General features: G+C 33.7%; 1 protein-coding gene across 1 annotated transcript; it reads right to left on the bottom strand.

Moving 5' to 3' along the window:
- Positions 1-2860: 2860 nt before the first annotated feature.
- Positions 2861-3802, bottom strand: LOC144376737 (olfactory receptor 8K3-like). Its single transcript, XM_078045012.1, has one exon. It carries the CDS (start codon positions 3800-3802, stop codon positions 2861-2863), a length of 942 nt encoding a protein of 313 aa, XP_077901138.1.
- Between the last annotated feature and the right edge of the window lie 9797 nt (positions 3803-13599).

Below are 13599 nucleotides of genomic sequence, written 5' to 3'. Positions count from 1 at the left end.
ATGTACACACCCTAGAGTAAGGGGAAAAGGTTCTCAATATCAAAACTTTGAAATATTGGTCAAAACAGATATTTTAAAAGATTGTGTGTGGTTTTTTTTCTTTTGAGAGCAGCACTCAGTTCACAGAAAAATTAAGAGAAAAAGTCAGAGATTTCCCATATATTCCATGCCTGTATTTGTCCAGTTTGTTTAAATGACTCTCTCTGCTGCATTATAGTTCCTTTATTCCTTTTATCAAAGAACAATTGACTATTTTGGGTGTACTTTTCTGGACATTCTATTCTATCCTATTGTATTCTTTCAGGGAATTCTATCCCATTCAACTCTAGTATATTCTAGTCTATGTCATTGATCTGTTGGTCTATTGATTCTTTCACCAATATTATACATTATACTATTGATTCTTTCACCAATATTATACAATATTTCCTGATTAAATGTATGTTAAGTCTTGAAGTTGCCTATGCCAGTCCTCCCACTTTCTTCTTCTTCGATATTGCGTTACTTATTCTGGGCATTTCACCTCTCTTTGGAAATATTAGAACTGGATTGATAATCACAAAATAGCATACTGTGTCTTTGGATGGCATGTATACATGAGTTTTGGAAGAAATGACATCTAGACAACAGTGTTTTTCTGTATATGGACATGTAGTATCTGTTTACTTATTCTTTTATTTTTTTATCAGAATTTTTAGTTTTTTTACATAAGTCTTGTTTTTATACTGCCAAATTTATATCAAAATGCTTCATGTTTGAGGGGATGGTAATACAAATGATACTGTGTTTTTAATTTTAAACTTGACTTGTTCATTACTGATAGGAAAGCTACTGATTTTTATGTATTAACTTCATGCTCACTTCAGCAGCCCATATTCTAAAATTGTATTTCAACCTTGTGTCCTTCAGTCTTCCTATAAAGTTGAAAACATCCAGGAGGATTTTTAGTTGTTATTCAATTCTGTTGAATTTTATGCATAGACATGACACCTGATAACAAAGAATCCTTTATATATTCTTTCCCAGAAACAAAATTTTAAAAAGACATAAAAAATTCCCAGAGTTTTGAATTTCAAAGCCACTCCAATGACTCTGTTTTGATATAAGAGTATTTATAAAATAATTGATGATTTTTAAATATAGTTATATATTTAGACTTTGATATCCTGTTTTGTTAAGTATTTATGCAGTTGATTTTTCTTTTTTTCTAGTTGGATGTCTAATGCTGGTTTTAGAATTAAGAATTTGTGATTATTGTGGGAGTTTTTTTTCTATTTCAAAGTTAGCAATAACAGCATTTTTTAGTTGGGAATGTATTGACTCTGGGTTGGCTTTTCATTCTTCTTTTATGTATTTATATGAATAAAATGCATTATTTTGCTTGGTTATTTTTGTGGGTGCTGTTTACATTTTATCTTATTAATCTTGTACCATATTTAAGATATCTTTTGTTATCCAAAGATGAGATTATTACATGTTCTTCTAGAAAATGTGTGTTTCTAGATTGTATATATAAATCCATACAATTTCTTAATAAAATTAGAATTTTTGCATGTTTAGTTTTTAGATTTACAAATACTTTGAGTGTATTGTGATATACAGAATAATATTTTGATATAGAAACATATACAGGAATAACTTCTGAGATGAATAAATATACTATTTAACATGCACTTCCTCAGTACTTATTGACTTTATCATAGTTGAGTGTTACATAAAGTACACAAAAATGATGTTTCATCAGTTTACACAGAAAATCTATTATTGTAAGTACCCCAGGTTCTCTCCTTTTCAAAATATTGCCCTGGTTTTCTAGGTACTTTGAATTTCAAAATAAATTTTGGCATCTATTTGAGTATTTTAAAGTACTGTTAAATTTCTTATTGTTTCTACATTAAAACTACAGAAAAGTTTACGGAGAACTGACTTCTTTACAGAAATTATTTCTTCCAACTCATGGACATTGTGTATTGCTACATTCAAGTTCTCTTCAAAAATTTATAGTCAGGTTTTTATGCATGTGACTTGTTCATTAGATTTTTCTTAAATACTTCAGTTTTTATTTCTAGTGTAGCTAGCAGTTTTAAATTAGTACTCATAATGTTCTATTAGGTGGCAAAATTATTGATCTTTTTATATGATAATCTTATATTAACAATTTTACCAGCATCACTCATTTATAAAGTTTGTTTTTCGATTCTTTGGAATTATTATGTACAAAATTATGTTTTTTGAAAATAACTGCTTGCAATTTTACTTTTTAATTTCTTAAGCAAAACACTATATATACATAGATAAATAGATAGATAGATAGATGCATGTGTGTATATATACATACATACATACACACACACACACACTTACATACATGTATACAACCTGCAGCTCAGGATGATATGTGATGCCCACTAAGATGAATATATACACACATATATGCACTCATACATATGTATTTATATAATAGAGATAGACACTATATCTTAATAGAAATCCGAGATGACACTTAACATCGGGGAGATAAAGTGTCTTAAAGGCTTCTATTGACAATGCATTATTCTTGGTAGTGTACATATGCAGAACACAGTACAGTAGCTGCAGATGCCATTTTCTGCATGTCAGTATGCCAGGACAGGTATGCTTGGAAGGACAGTGACAGAAACTTCAGACATTTACACTGATCTGATCTAGAGGACAAATCAAAGTGGATATCAAAAGGACAATCAACATGAACCCATCTAATATGTTGAAACCATTTCTAGTTTCCTATGTCATTTCTGCATACTGCTTTCAAAGACTTATTGCATATAATAATCAGTCATCAATAACCTTATTTAATATATATATACATTCATATTGAACTTTAAATAGAAATTTTGCACAGATTTTTCCAAATCCTCTGTATGGCACCTTTCACCTCTTTATTTCTTAAACTATAAATCATGGGATTCAGCATGGGTATCACCAGGGTGTAAAATAAAGAGGCCATCTTGTCAGTATCAAAGGAGTGACTGGATTTGGGCTGCACGTACATGAAGAATAGAGTCCCGTATAATACAACCACCACTGTCAGGTGAGACCCACAGGTGGAGAAGGCTTTACTCCTGCCCTCTGCAGAGTTCATTCTGAGGATGGCCAGGAGGATCAGAATGTAGGAGACAAGGACTATCAGAACAGATGAAACCAAATTAAATGCTGAAAAGATCAATATTATTAACTCAATCTCTCGTGTATTTGAGCAAATCAAAGTTAACAAGGGAAGACTGTCACAATAGAAATGACTAATAATATTATTGCCACAGAAGGAGGAGATAAAAATTTTTATGGTGGTTACCAGAGACAGAGAGGCGCTGTAGAGATAGGGGGTTACCACCAGCACCCAGCAAACTCTTTTTGACATGATGACTGTGTAGAGCAGAGGGTTGCAGATGGCCACATAGCGGTCATAAGCCATTGCTGCGAGAATGAAAAGCTCACTGATGATGAACATGATAAAGAAAGCTAGTTGTGTAGCACACCAATTGTAGGGAATTGTGTTTTGATTAGCTACAAAATTTACCAACATTTTAGGTCCCACGGCTGTTGAATAACCAAGATCAATGCAAGCCAGATGTCTGAGAAAAAAGTACATGGGTGTTTGTAGCCTGGAGTCCACCTGGGTGAGGATGATCATGCCCAAGTTGCCCAGCAGTGAGATCACATAGATGATGAGAAACAGCCCAAAGAAGGGAGCCTGAAGCTCAGGGTGGTCTGTGATGCCCATTAAGATGAATTCGTCCAGCACTGTAAGATTTTCTTTCTTCATCCTGGCCATTAAGTTAACTGATTGTGGGAAGTATCATCAAAAATCACTGGATTTCAGGAGATATCACCTGTTAAAATTTTGATGTTCCAAAATATTATGCATTAGTTAAACCTAATGTTTTTTTGTATGCTTTTTTATTTCTTGGTTTTGTTTGTTTTCAGTACCCATGTAAGTTCTACTGATAAACTACATCCCAAACACTTTTTATTCTTATTTTGATTTCCAAGCCTGGACTTGAATTTGCAATCCTCATGGCCCATGCCCAGGAGGCTTATATTTTTCAACATAAAGTAATTTTAAATGGCTCTCCTCCATCACTGCATCTAAAACCTAACTTGCAAACCATTACATCATTAGGTTAATTTATTTACATTGTTTTGGAGTCTGGTCCACTTTTGTCTCATAATTTACTAATGTATGTACTAACCCAAATACTGACAGCTGGCTTTCTTATCTTATTCCCTGCTGAGAGATTTTACTCCCTATTCTTAAGAGGTCCTGTTTTACATGGGGGCCTCTGTCTCACTACCTTGTCACTAATGTAGATATGAGTATTCTAACAATTATTAACATGCAAATAACATCATTTTAGAAATAAATAAAAATTATAAAAGCTTACATTCAACTTGTGTTAATCACAAGTTTGGCTAAGAAATTTAATTTTAGGATATCTATAAATATAATTTATCATGTTATCAGATCAAATGAGAAAGAAAAAAATGAATATTACAATATATTAATAAATACTTACGAATGACTCCAAATAATAAAAATTTAGAACTGAAATGCAATTCCATGATTCATAGAATGAATCAGAAAAACTAATCTGTACTTACTCTTAAAAGGAGAAAATTACATCTTTTGAAAAAAGTTATAGACTTCCCAAATAAATCTGTAGAAGTGCTATGTTCATGGATTACACAACAATGTCATAAAATGTCAATTATTTTCTTTTTATTGACTAAGATATGTTTATTCATATATATGATGTACATTTTGATAATCTGATAGAACTATATATATATATAAAACATGTAATTGTCAAATCATTGTAATGAACACTTCTATCTCCTCAAATATTAACCATCTTCATGTGTCAGAATAGGAATCATCCTCATACTCTTCTGGTCATTATGAAATGTATTTTAGATTGCTGTTACCAGTATTTACCCAGCTGTGCTATACAAAATCATGACACATCCCTCCTCTCTGATCATGTTTTGAAGCCCTTTCTGATTTCTTCCTGTCCCTTACTCCTATCCTTTCCAGTCTTTAGGGACCACTGCGCCACTCTTCTTCTATGTGATAGACTTTTAACTTATATCAATGAATAGAATGTGTTATTTGTCTTTCCATGACTTATAAATTTTGCTTCACATGCTTGTCTCTTACAACAGACTTTTCCCAAAATAATCTATTTATCTGATGCCTTTACAAACTATTAGTAATGTATTTTATAGGATTTGACAATGACGCTACTACTTACATAGAAAATGGAGATGATAAACAATATACAAGACATGCCTCAAAGTTACCTATGCTACCAAATTTTTAAGAAGTCTTAAGACAATGTGGCAATGAAGCACAACAAGGTGCTCAGATGACAAAACATGTTTTTAATGGATTGTAGTGTGTGACAGAGGTAACGTGTACAGTGTGGCAAAAAAAAAAGTCTGTTTGGTAAATGAGACTTCACGGAGTAGTGAAATTGTAAGTTTGTTTAACCCATTAAAGAACTAGTACTAAGGCTGGGGTTGTGGCTCAGAGGTAGAGCGCTCACTTAGCATGCATGAGGCTCTGGGCTTGATCCTCAGCACCACATAAAAATAAAATAAAGATATTGCAATCACTTACAACTAAAAACTAAATATTTTTTAAAAAATTAGTATTAGATAAGAAACTTAACATCAAGAGACAACTTAAAAATTCTTTTACTCTTAACTACAATCTCTGCCTGTCCTTAAATTTTAAAAAACTGAAATTTTAAGAAAGTCAGATTAGAAATTTCCAAATCAATTGGATAGAATATATCTTCATACTAAATTTTATCCATTCAAAATTCTACTCCCCATATTAGCAAAATACATAGAAAAATGGAAAACATTCATTAATAACCATTGAACAAAGAAAATGAAAAATTCTGATACTTTAACCTAAAAAATTATTATACCCACAGAAAAGAACTGTCCAGAGTTGCATAAAGATTTTCATCTCAACCTCCACTGCCTTTTAACTTCCCAAATCCCAGGAGTGCTTTTGAAACAACTGAATTGGTTGTCTCCTTCCCACCCACTATTCCCCACCCCTGCACTGACTAAAAACAAAAAAGGACCCTCAGCCAGGAGTCTTGTTTGTTATCTGATGGAAGCTTGCACTCCTGAGTCAGAGTGACACCAAGAACTGGGGAATGGTACTCAAGCCCAAGGAGGCCACTGATGCAAATGACAACAAGGGACCTCATTCAAGTGTTCTATAAAACTTCACAAACAGCTACAAATGAGAAGAATAAATAAATTGATCAAACTGAGAACATTGTGCTCCTAGTAAAAGGAGGGAAGCAAAATTGGCAGAGGGGATACTTAGAAAAGAAGAATCATGAATAGGTCTACAAATGTTTTCAGCTCAGCAATTTTGGGATGAGTAAGTATCAACAGAAATATGTACATATATTGATTATTTAAAATCACAAGTGAAAAGCACAGACACTTTGACTTTTTAAAACAGCATTATTCAATATAATTATATTCCATTATGTAAGATTCTAAAAAACTGGATAAAATTTCATGGGCTGGAATGTCTTCTCTGATATAAGGGAGGTGACTCAAAATAGGATAGGGAGGAAGAGCATGAGAAGAAAATTACCTCTAGATAGGGAAGAGAGGTGGGAGGGAAAGGGAGGGAGAATGGGAATTGCATGGAAGAGGGAAGGAGACCCCCTTCGTTATACAGAATTCAGGTATGAAGATGTGAGGGGAAAAAAAAGAAGTGGGTCACATTAGTTTGGGTAGAGAGAAATGATAGAAGGGGAGGGGAGGGGAGGGGGAGAATGGAAGGACAGCAGAATAAAATAGACATTATTATTGCTGTGGGTATATACGTGACTGCATGACCAATGTAATTCTGCAACCTGTACACTCAGAAAAATGAGAATTTATATCCCATCTGATTCAAGTGTATGATATGTCAAGATCATTGTACTGTCATGTGTAACTAATTAAAATAAATAAAACATATAAATAATAAAAATTTCATGGGCTGAGGTATATGGATTTTTTTTTTGTACCTGTGCCGTGTAGCTGGGACCTGTGGACAGGTATGGACAACCTCTTACTCTCTTCTTCCCATTCTCCAAAATACTTTTCCATATTCACTGTGGCACATATAATCTATAAAGTTAAAAACAGGTAAGATCAATGCTATGTAAAGGGAAAGGATATATATCCAAGAGTATACATATACATGTTATATTATAACAAGTACATATACTGTCTGACATGGTTCCTGGAAGAGAACTCTTAAAACCCTATAATTTCTTACATGACATCAGTCATATCATTTTAAAAACAATTATTAGATTTTTGACACATTTCTTGACACAAGGATTCTTAATCCCTTAGTGAAAACAGACCAAGAATAAAACACGTAATGCATTCAGATAACACCAAGCAAGAGAAGGGGATTAACCAAGCCTAGAACTCAGAATTCTCTAAGGTGTGGTAAGTTCACCAAAACTGAAATCAATGCCCAAATACTTGATTTATAATTCTTACATGGGTGACCCTCCTTAACCTTTTACTCATTTTAAACTTAGTTTTGCCCCATTAGAACAATTTGTGGAGAAAGTTCCAAGTCCTATACCTCACCATCCATATAGGAACAACTACAAATTTAATACAGAGATGGCAAAAGCAGAGCTGTTATTGTGATGTATACTAGCCTAAGTCAAAGTGTTTACTATTTTAATTTGTCTTTGCCAACTCTTGCAATTGCAAATCCCATTGTTCTGATGCTTCCTTATCTGTCATCATTTTGGGTCACTTCTGTCATGGTCTGCAGATATGGTGGACTTTCTTCTGACACTTTGGCATCTTTGCACTTTTGCTTCTTTCCTGAGGACAAAGTATCTAGAGAGCTCTTTTTGTTTGTTAAATCCCAGGATTTAACAAACAGAAAGAACTAATATTCAACCAATAAGGGTCTTCTAGGAATCAGTGAACAAATGTCCAAGCTCCTGTGTCCTTCCTTGGAACAACTCCAGGAAGAGTTCTGCAGAACCTCTCAAAACATCTTAAATAGTGAACCTCCGATATGCACACCATTCTTTGCTACACATGTCATTAGCTTTAACCCTCTTTTGTCTCATATTCTCCATTTCTTCATGGAAATAATCTATCAAATAAACATCATATACTTAGATTTTATCTTCAGAAGCTGCTCTTGGGGGAACTTACACTATGACCAATCCAGTCTTGTGTGGTGTTAGTTAAAGCTGACCACACTTAGCTATGACACATTTGCAACTCTATTAATGCATATTATAAAGAAAAATAATATTATTTAGTTTACTGAATGACTGGAACTCCTATCAGAGAGCTATTTGTAAGGGAGGCACTTGCTCTCAACACCAACCCTATATTCTTCCTCAGAATATTCATTAATTAGAAAAGTGTAGCACAGCCACAATAACAAGTAGAAACAGGGTCCCTTGCCACCTTCAAAAAGCACAATAGTGTTAAAGCCACATTGTTACTCCAGAAAATATAGGCATAGGAAAAATATTATTGAGTATAACAAAGTATACGAAGTCTAGCATCACTGACTATAATTGTGACTGTAGTTTAAATTGATGCTCAGTTTCAATTACTGGAGCTAATCTGATAATCATGATGACCAGTTCCAACCACTCACCTAAGATGAGAAATTGGTTCTTGTTCTCCTGTATGATTGCTAACTTAACTGCAGTCATAAAAACTGATAAGTAACTCTTCATTTTAAAGGATGCTCCTGGGGGCTTGAAAGAAATTTCTTGGCTATTCCCAAAGCACATGGGAATGGCACCAATGTCACTTGGGTGTTTGTTAATTATCCACAGTGCCACTTATTTCCCTTTTGAGGAATTCATTTACGATGATTCAGCTGTTTTCTTTGTTATTAACTTTATCTGCCACTATTCACATATCTGATTTATGTATACTATTTATTGAATGCATGATTTATTCACCCATAATGTTACCATTTGACATTTCCCATCATGGCTTACACCAGGTTTTATGTCTGTGGCATAAAACCTTTGACCATCCCTAGTAGCAATTCTGAAAATCTCAGAACATGTTCATACTATGTGTATAACTCACCTTTTTTAAACTTTAGCAAATAAAAGTTAATGAAACCTTAATTCCACATTAGTCCTCATTTCTCATCCCCACTTTGATTCTCCTTTGCCACATAGATATCTGTTCTGCAAGTGTTGCTATGTGTCCCTAAAAAGGAAGATATTCTTATAAAATAAATATAATGTACATTTAATGTGCACACGTTTTATATTTCTTTTAGATACCTAAGCTTCTTACTCAATGATATGTTTTAGAAATATATCTATTTTAATATACATGACATCAGAACTTTGGTGAATTCCACTTGAGTAAAATTACTATAAACTGTCTACCCCAATTTATATACATACGTTTATATAGTAAAGGAATTTAGTTTCTCAACAATTCCTGATGCCTCCATGTTGTTGTTGTAATTAACAGCTTTGTGTGTTGTATGCTGTTGGGCTGGGGATGTGGCTCAGTGATTAAGCCCTTCTGGGTTCAATCACGGGTACCAGGAAAAAAAAAAAAGAGTTAGATTCAACACCACTGCACCATTGCTGGCCAGTAATTTGTAGTGGAAGGTGACTCCTGAGACAGTAACTTGTGAAAGAACCTTGAGCTTCATAATGCATTATCTCTCTTCAATGTAAGAGTAGAAGAATTGAGCTGCAGAGATAATAAAGGAAGCAAAGAGAAAGATTAATAGTAATAGAGCCCATATAATGATTTAAGGTGGAAGGTGCAAGATGAGTAGGGAGGATTTCTGTTCGGTCATTCTAGGAATAAGATGCCTGACGCTTTATTACAAACTTTTATTTTGCCTCTTTCCAGAATATCTATGACTTTTTCCAAAGCATATTCCTATTCTAAATGATCCCTTTGAACTGAGGTTTTCTTGTCTTTGAAAGTGGTTTGTGTAAGTATCCCTTTGGAAGGTACAAATGATAGACCTGGCTTTAAAAACATCTTTACTTATTTAACATCAACCCATAATACATATGAATCAGGTAGAATGTAGTGTTTTGACTCAGGTACACATTAGGTATAACTCAGGGTTGATTTGTAAGCATATCCACCACCTGAAACTATTATCCTTATTTCTGGTAGTGAATTTCTCTAGAAATTTCAAATCTCTCTCTTCGCACTATTTTGAGTTATTTAATGCATGATATTTAAATGGCATAATATTATATTTGTTCTATTCACCCTTCTATGTCATAGAACACCAGAATACAGCCTTCGCATGTTTTAGTCAGCTTTTTAGGTGCTGTGACTAAAAGATCTGACAAGAACATCTATGGAGGAGGTAAAGTTTATGTGAAGGCTCATGGTTTCAGAAGCCTCAGTCCATCCATAGCCAGCTGCATTCCTCGGGGCTTGAGGTAAGGCTGAATACCATGGATGAAGAGTGTGTTGGAAGCTGCTCACGTCATGATCAGGAAGCAGAGAGAGACTAAGCTTAGCTCACCAAATGCATAGCCCAAAGGCACACCCCCAGTGACACACCTCTTCCAGTCACATCCTACCCAAATTCAGTTACCAGTTAATCCCTATGAGGTGATTAATTCACTGATTATGTTAAGACTCTCACATCCCAGTCATTTCTCCTCTGAACCTCTTGCATTGTCTCCCACATGAGCTTTTGGGGGACACCTCACCTCCAAACCATAACATCCTATCAAGCAATTTAAATTATTCATTGCCCAGGCTGGTAATCACTTATATTCTCAACCTCTATGAAATCAACTTTTTTAGATTTCCCTGATGAGTGATAGAATATGGTGTTTATCTTTCAGTACCTTACTTAGTTCACTTATCATAATGCCCATGCCCCAACATATTGCCATAAATGATGGGATTCTATGCTTCTGGTTGAACAATATTTCCTCGTGTAACAATATTTTTTCAGTCCATTCAATTGCAGGCGTGCATTTCAGTAGATTTCATATCCTGGTTATTGTGATTAGCACTTCAAAGAAACAGGGGAGTACAGATGTCTTTCAACATGTTGGTTTCCTTTCCCTTGTGTACACAATGGGTGCTAGGATTTCTGGACTGCATAATAGTTTCATTCTAATTTTGTGAGGAGTAACACACTGGTCTCTACAGAGGTTGAACTTATTTACATTACCATTAATAGCATATGGCAACAGTCTTTCTCCACACACCCAGCAGCATTTGATAATTATGTTTGTCTTTCTGATGATAAGGTAATAGATCATTGTGATTTTGATTTTGATTTTCCTAATAATTGATGGCATTGAACATATTTTCATGTATCTATTGGCCATTTATACATCTTCTTCTGAGAAATGTCCATGCAGATATTTAACCAACTTTTTCATTGGGTTACTCATGTTTTTGCTCTTTATTGATTGAATTTCCTGTATATTCAGGATATTAACCCTTGCAGAGGTATACATTGAAAATATCTCCCATCTGATAGGTTGTTTTCTTGTTCTATTTATTGCTTGCTTTTTTTTTTTTTTTTTTTTTTTTGGTTAAATAAAATATTTTTTTTTTTTTTTTTATTGTTGGTCGTTCAAAACCTTACACAGTTCTTAATACATCATATTTCACAGTTTGATTCAAGCGGGTTATGAACTCCCAACTTTACCCCGTATTGCTTGCTTTTTTCCTATGGAACTTTTCAGTTTGATGCAATACCATTTTTCAAGTTTAGTTATAATGTCTGTGTATTGGATTCATATCCATAACATCTTTACTCAATATAATGTCCTGAAGTATTTCACCCATGCTTTTTTTTTTTTAGTAATGATGTGGTTTACTGTGTTGTAGACAACCTGAGGAAATGTCTGAGGATGAATTGGAAAAGAGATAACATTGGAATTAGAGCATTTTGTTCAGTGCCACAATGTATCTGACTGGTTTTGGGCAAGTCATTTAATCTCTCTGTGCCTAAGGCTCCAAACTTCATATATGGAAATAATCCTTTCATGGTTACATTTGTGATGAATAAAATAATAATGTATAAATATGGTCACTGACCTATGATTATACATCACTAACATCCTCTATTTGTGTGTGTGTGTGTGTATTGCTGGGAAGTTAATCCAGAACCTTAAGCATGATAGGCAAGTGCTCTAAGCCTTAGGTGCTTCCCCAGCCCTATGAATTTTTCTAGGCATGATGATCTATGTTTGATCCTATTTTGAAGAATTTCCAGTGTGTCTTTCACCAAAGTTTTACACAACACAATGGAACAAATAAAAAATCACAAATAAAATAAAGAAAGAATATAAGTAAAGAAAGACTACAATTAGGCTAAACCCTGGGATTAGGAAAAGGTTTAAATTGAGTTACTGTAAGTCACAGAAAACTACAATATCAAAGGAAGCATACAATTATTTCAGAAAAATATATTTTTTCAGTAATTACAAAATATTATTTTAAATGTGGTTAAAATTTGAATGCAGAATCAACCTTCTTGCTGTAAGTGAAAGAACTCTTCAAAGAAAAAAAAAGGAAGTTTGAGATAAGATAAAGGGTTAAGACCAGAATAGATGATACTGCTACTCAAAATGGAAGTAGGTTCACAGATTTATTATAAAAAATATTTCTGCCACTCCCTTCTCAGCTCTTCAGCTTCATTGCTGTCTCTGCAGATTGCCTACTCCTGTTGGCCCACAAATAAATAAATAAATAAATAAGCAAACAGATGACTCTGAAATTCAAATATTGTATTTTAGTATCACAGAAATATTTTCTTTTTTCTTAATTTTTATTAGTTCATTTTAGTTATATACAATATTAGGGTTCATTTTTACATAATTACACAAGCATGGACTATCATTGGTTCCAACTTAGTCCCAAGTACCCTTCCCTCTTGCCCCTCCCTGTTCCCTTTCCTCTGCTTTACTGAATTTTAAATATAAATGCATTTATTTATATATTTTTTATTAGTGCTTTGTGGATATGCATAAAAGTAAGATGTACTGTGGTGTATTCATGTATGTACATAGAAAATTTTGTTCAGATTCATTCCACCATTTTCCCCTTTTCCTGTTCCTCCTCCCACCTTCTCAATCCACTTTCCCTATTCCAAGAATGAAATTATGGCATTAGCAGGTAAAAGAATAGAACTGGAGCCTATTATGCTAAGTGAAATGAGCCAGACCTAGAAAGTCAAAGGCCAAATGTCTTCTCTGACATATGAAAGCCAGACCAAAATAAAAGGGGGAAGGAGGGAAGGGAAATTCCATTAAAATAGAAGAGAAATAAAATAGTCTTTTTCTGTAACTGTTTCTGAAACAAGATTCTGATGGAACCAGTAGTATTCTGTCAATCAAAAATTAAGATAGGTGCACAAGTTTGCAAAAAATACAGGTCTGGGTTAGTTTCTGCATAATTATTTTAAATATTATACAATAAACACAGTTGATGAATGCATATAAAATTTTTATACAACTATGAGTAGAAACCAAAGTGCAAAATACTAAATTACCAAATATCTTAATCAAT

The sequence above is a fragment of the Ictidomys tridecemlineatus genome, chromosome 4, assembly GCF_052094955.1.
Source record: "Ictidomys tridecemlineatus isolate mIctTri1 chromosome 4, mIctTri1.hap1, whole genome shotgun sequence".
NCBI classification, from domain to species: domain Eukaryota; kingdom Metazoa; phylum Chordata; class Mammalia; order Rodentia; family Sciuridae; genus Ictidomys; species Ictidomys tridecemlineatus.
Note: the sequence above shows the minus strand (reverse complement) of the source record. Positions and strands in the feature narration are given on the sequence as shown.

Excerpts from the sequence above, each read along its gene's own strand:
- LOC144376737 (XM_078045012.1), bottom strand. The coding sequence starts at position 3,802 with ATGAAGAAAGAAAATCTTACAGTGCTGGACGAATTCATCTTAATGGGC.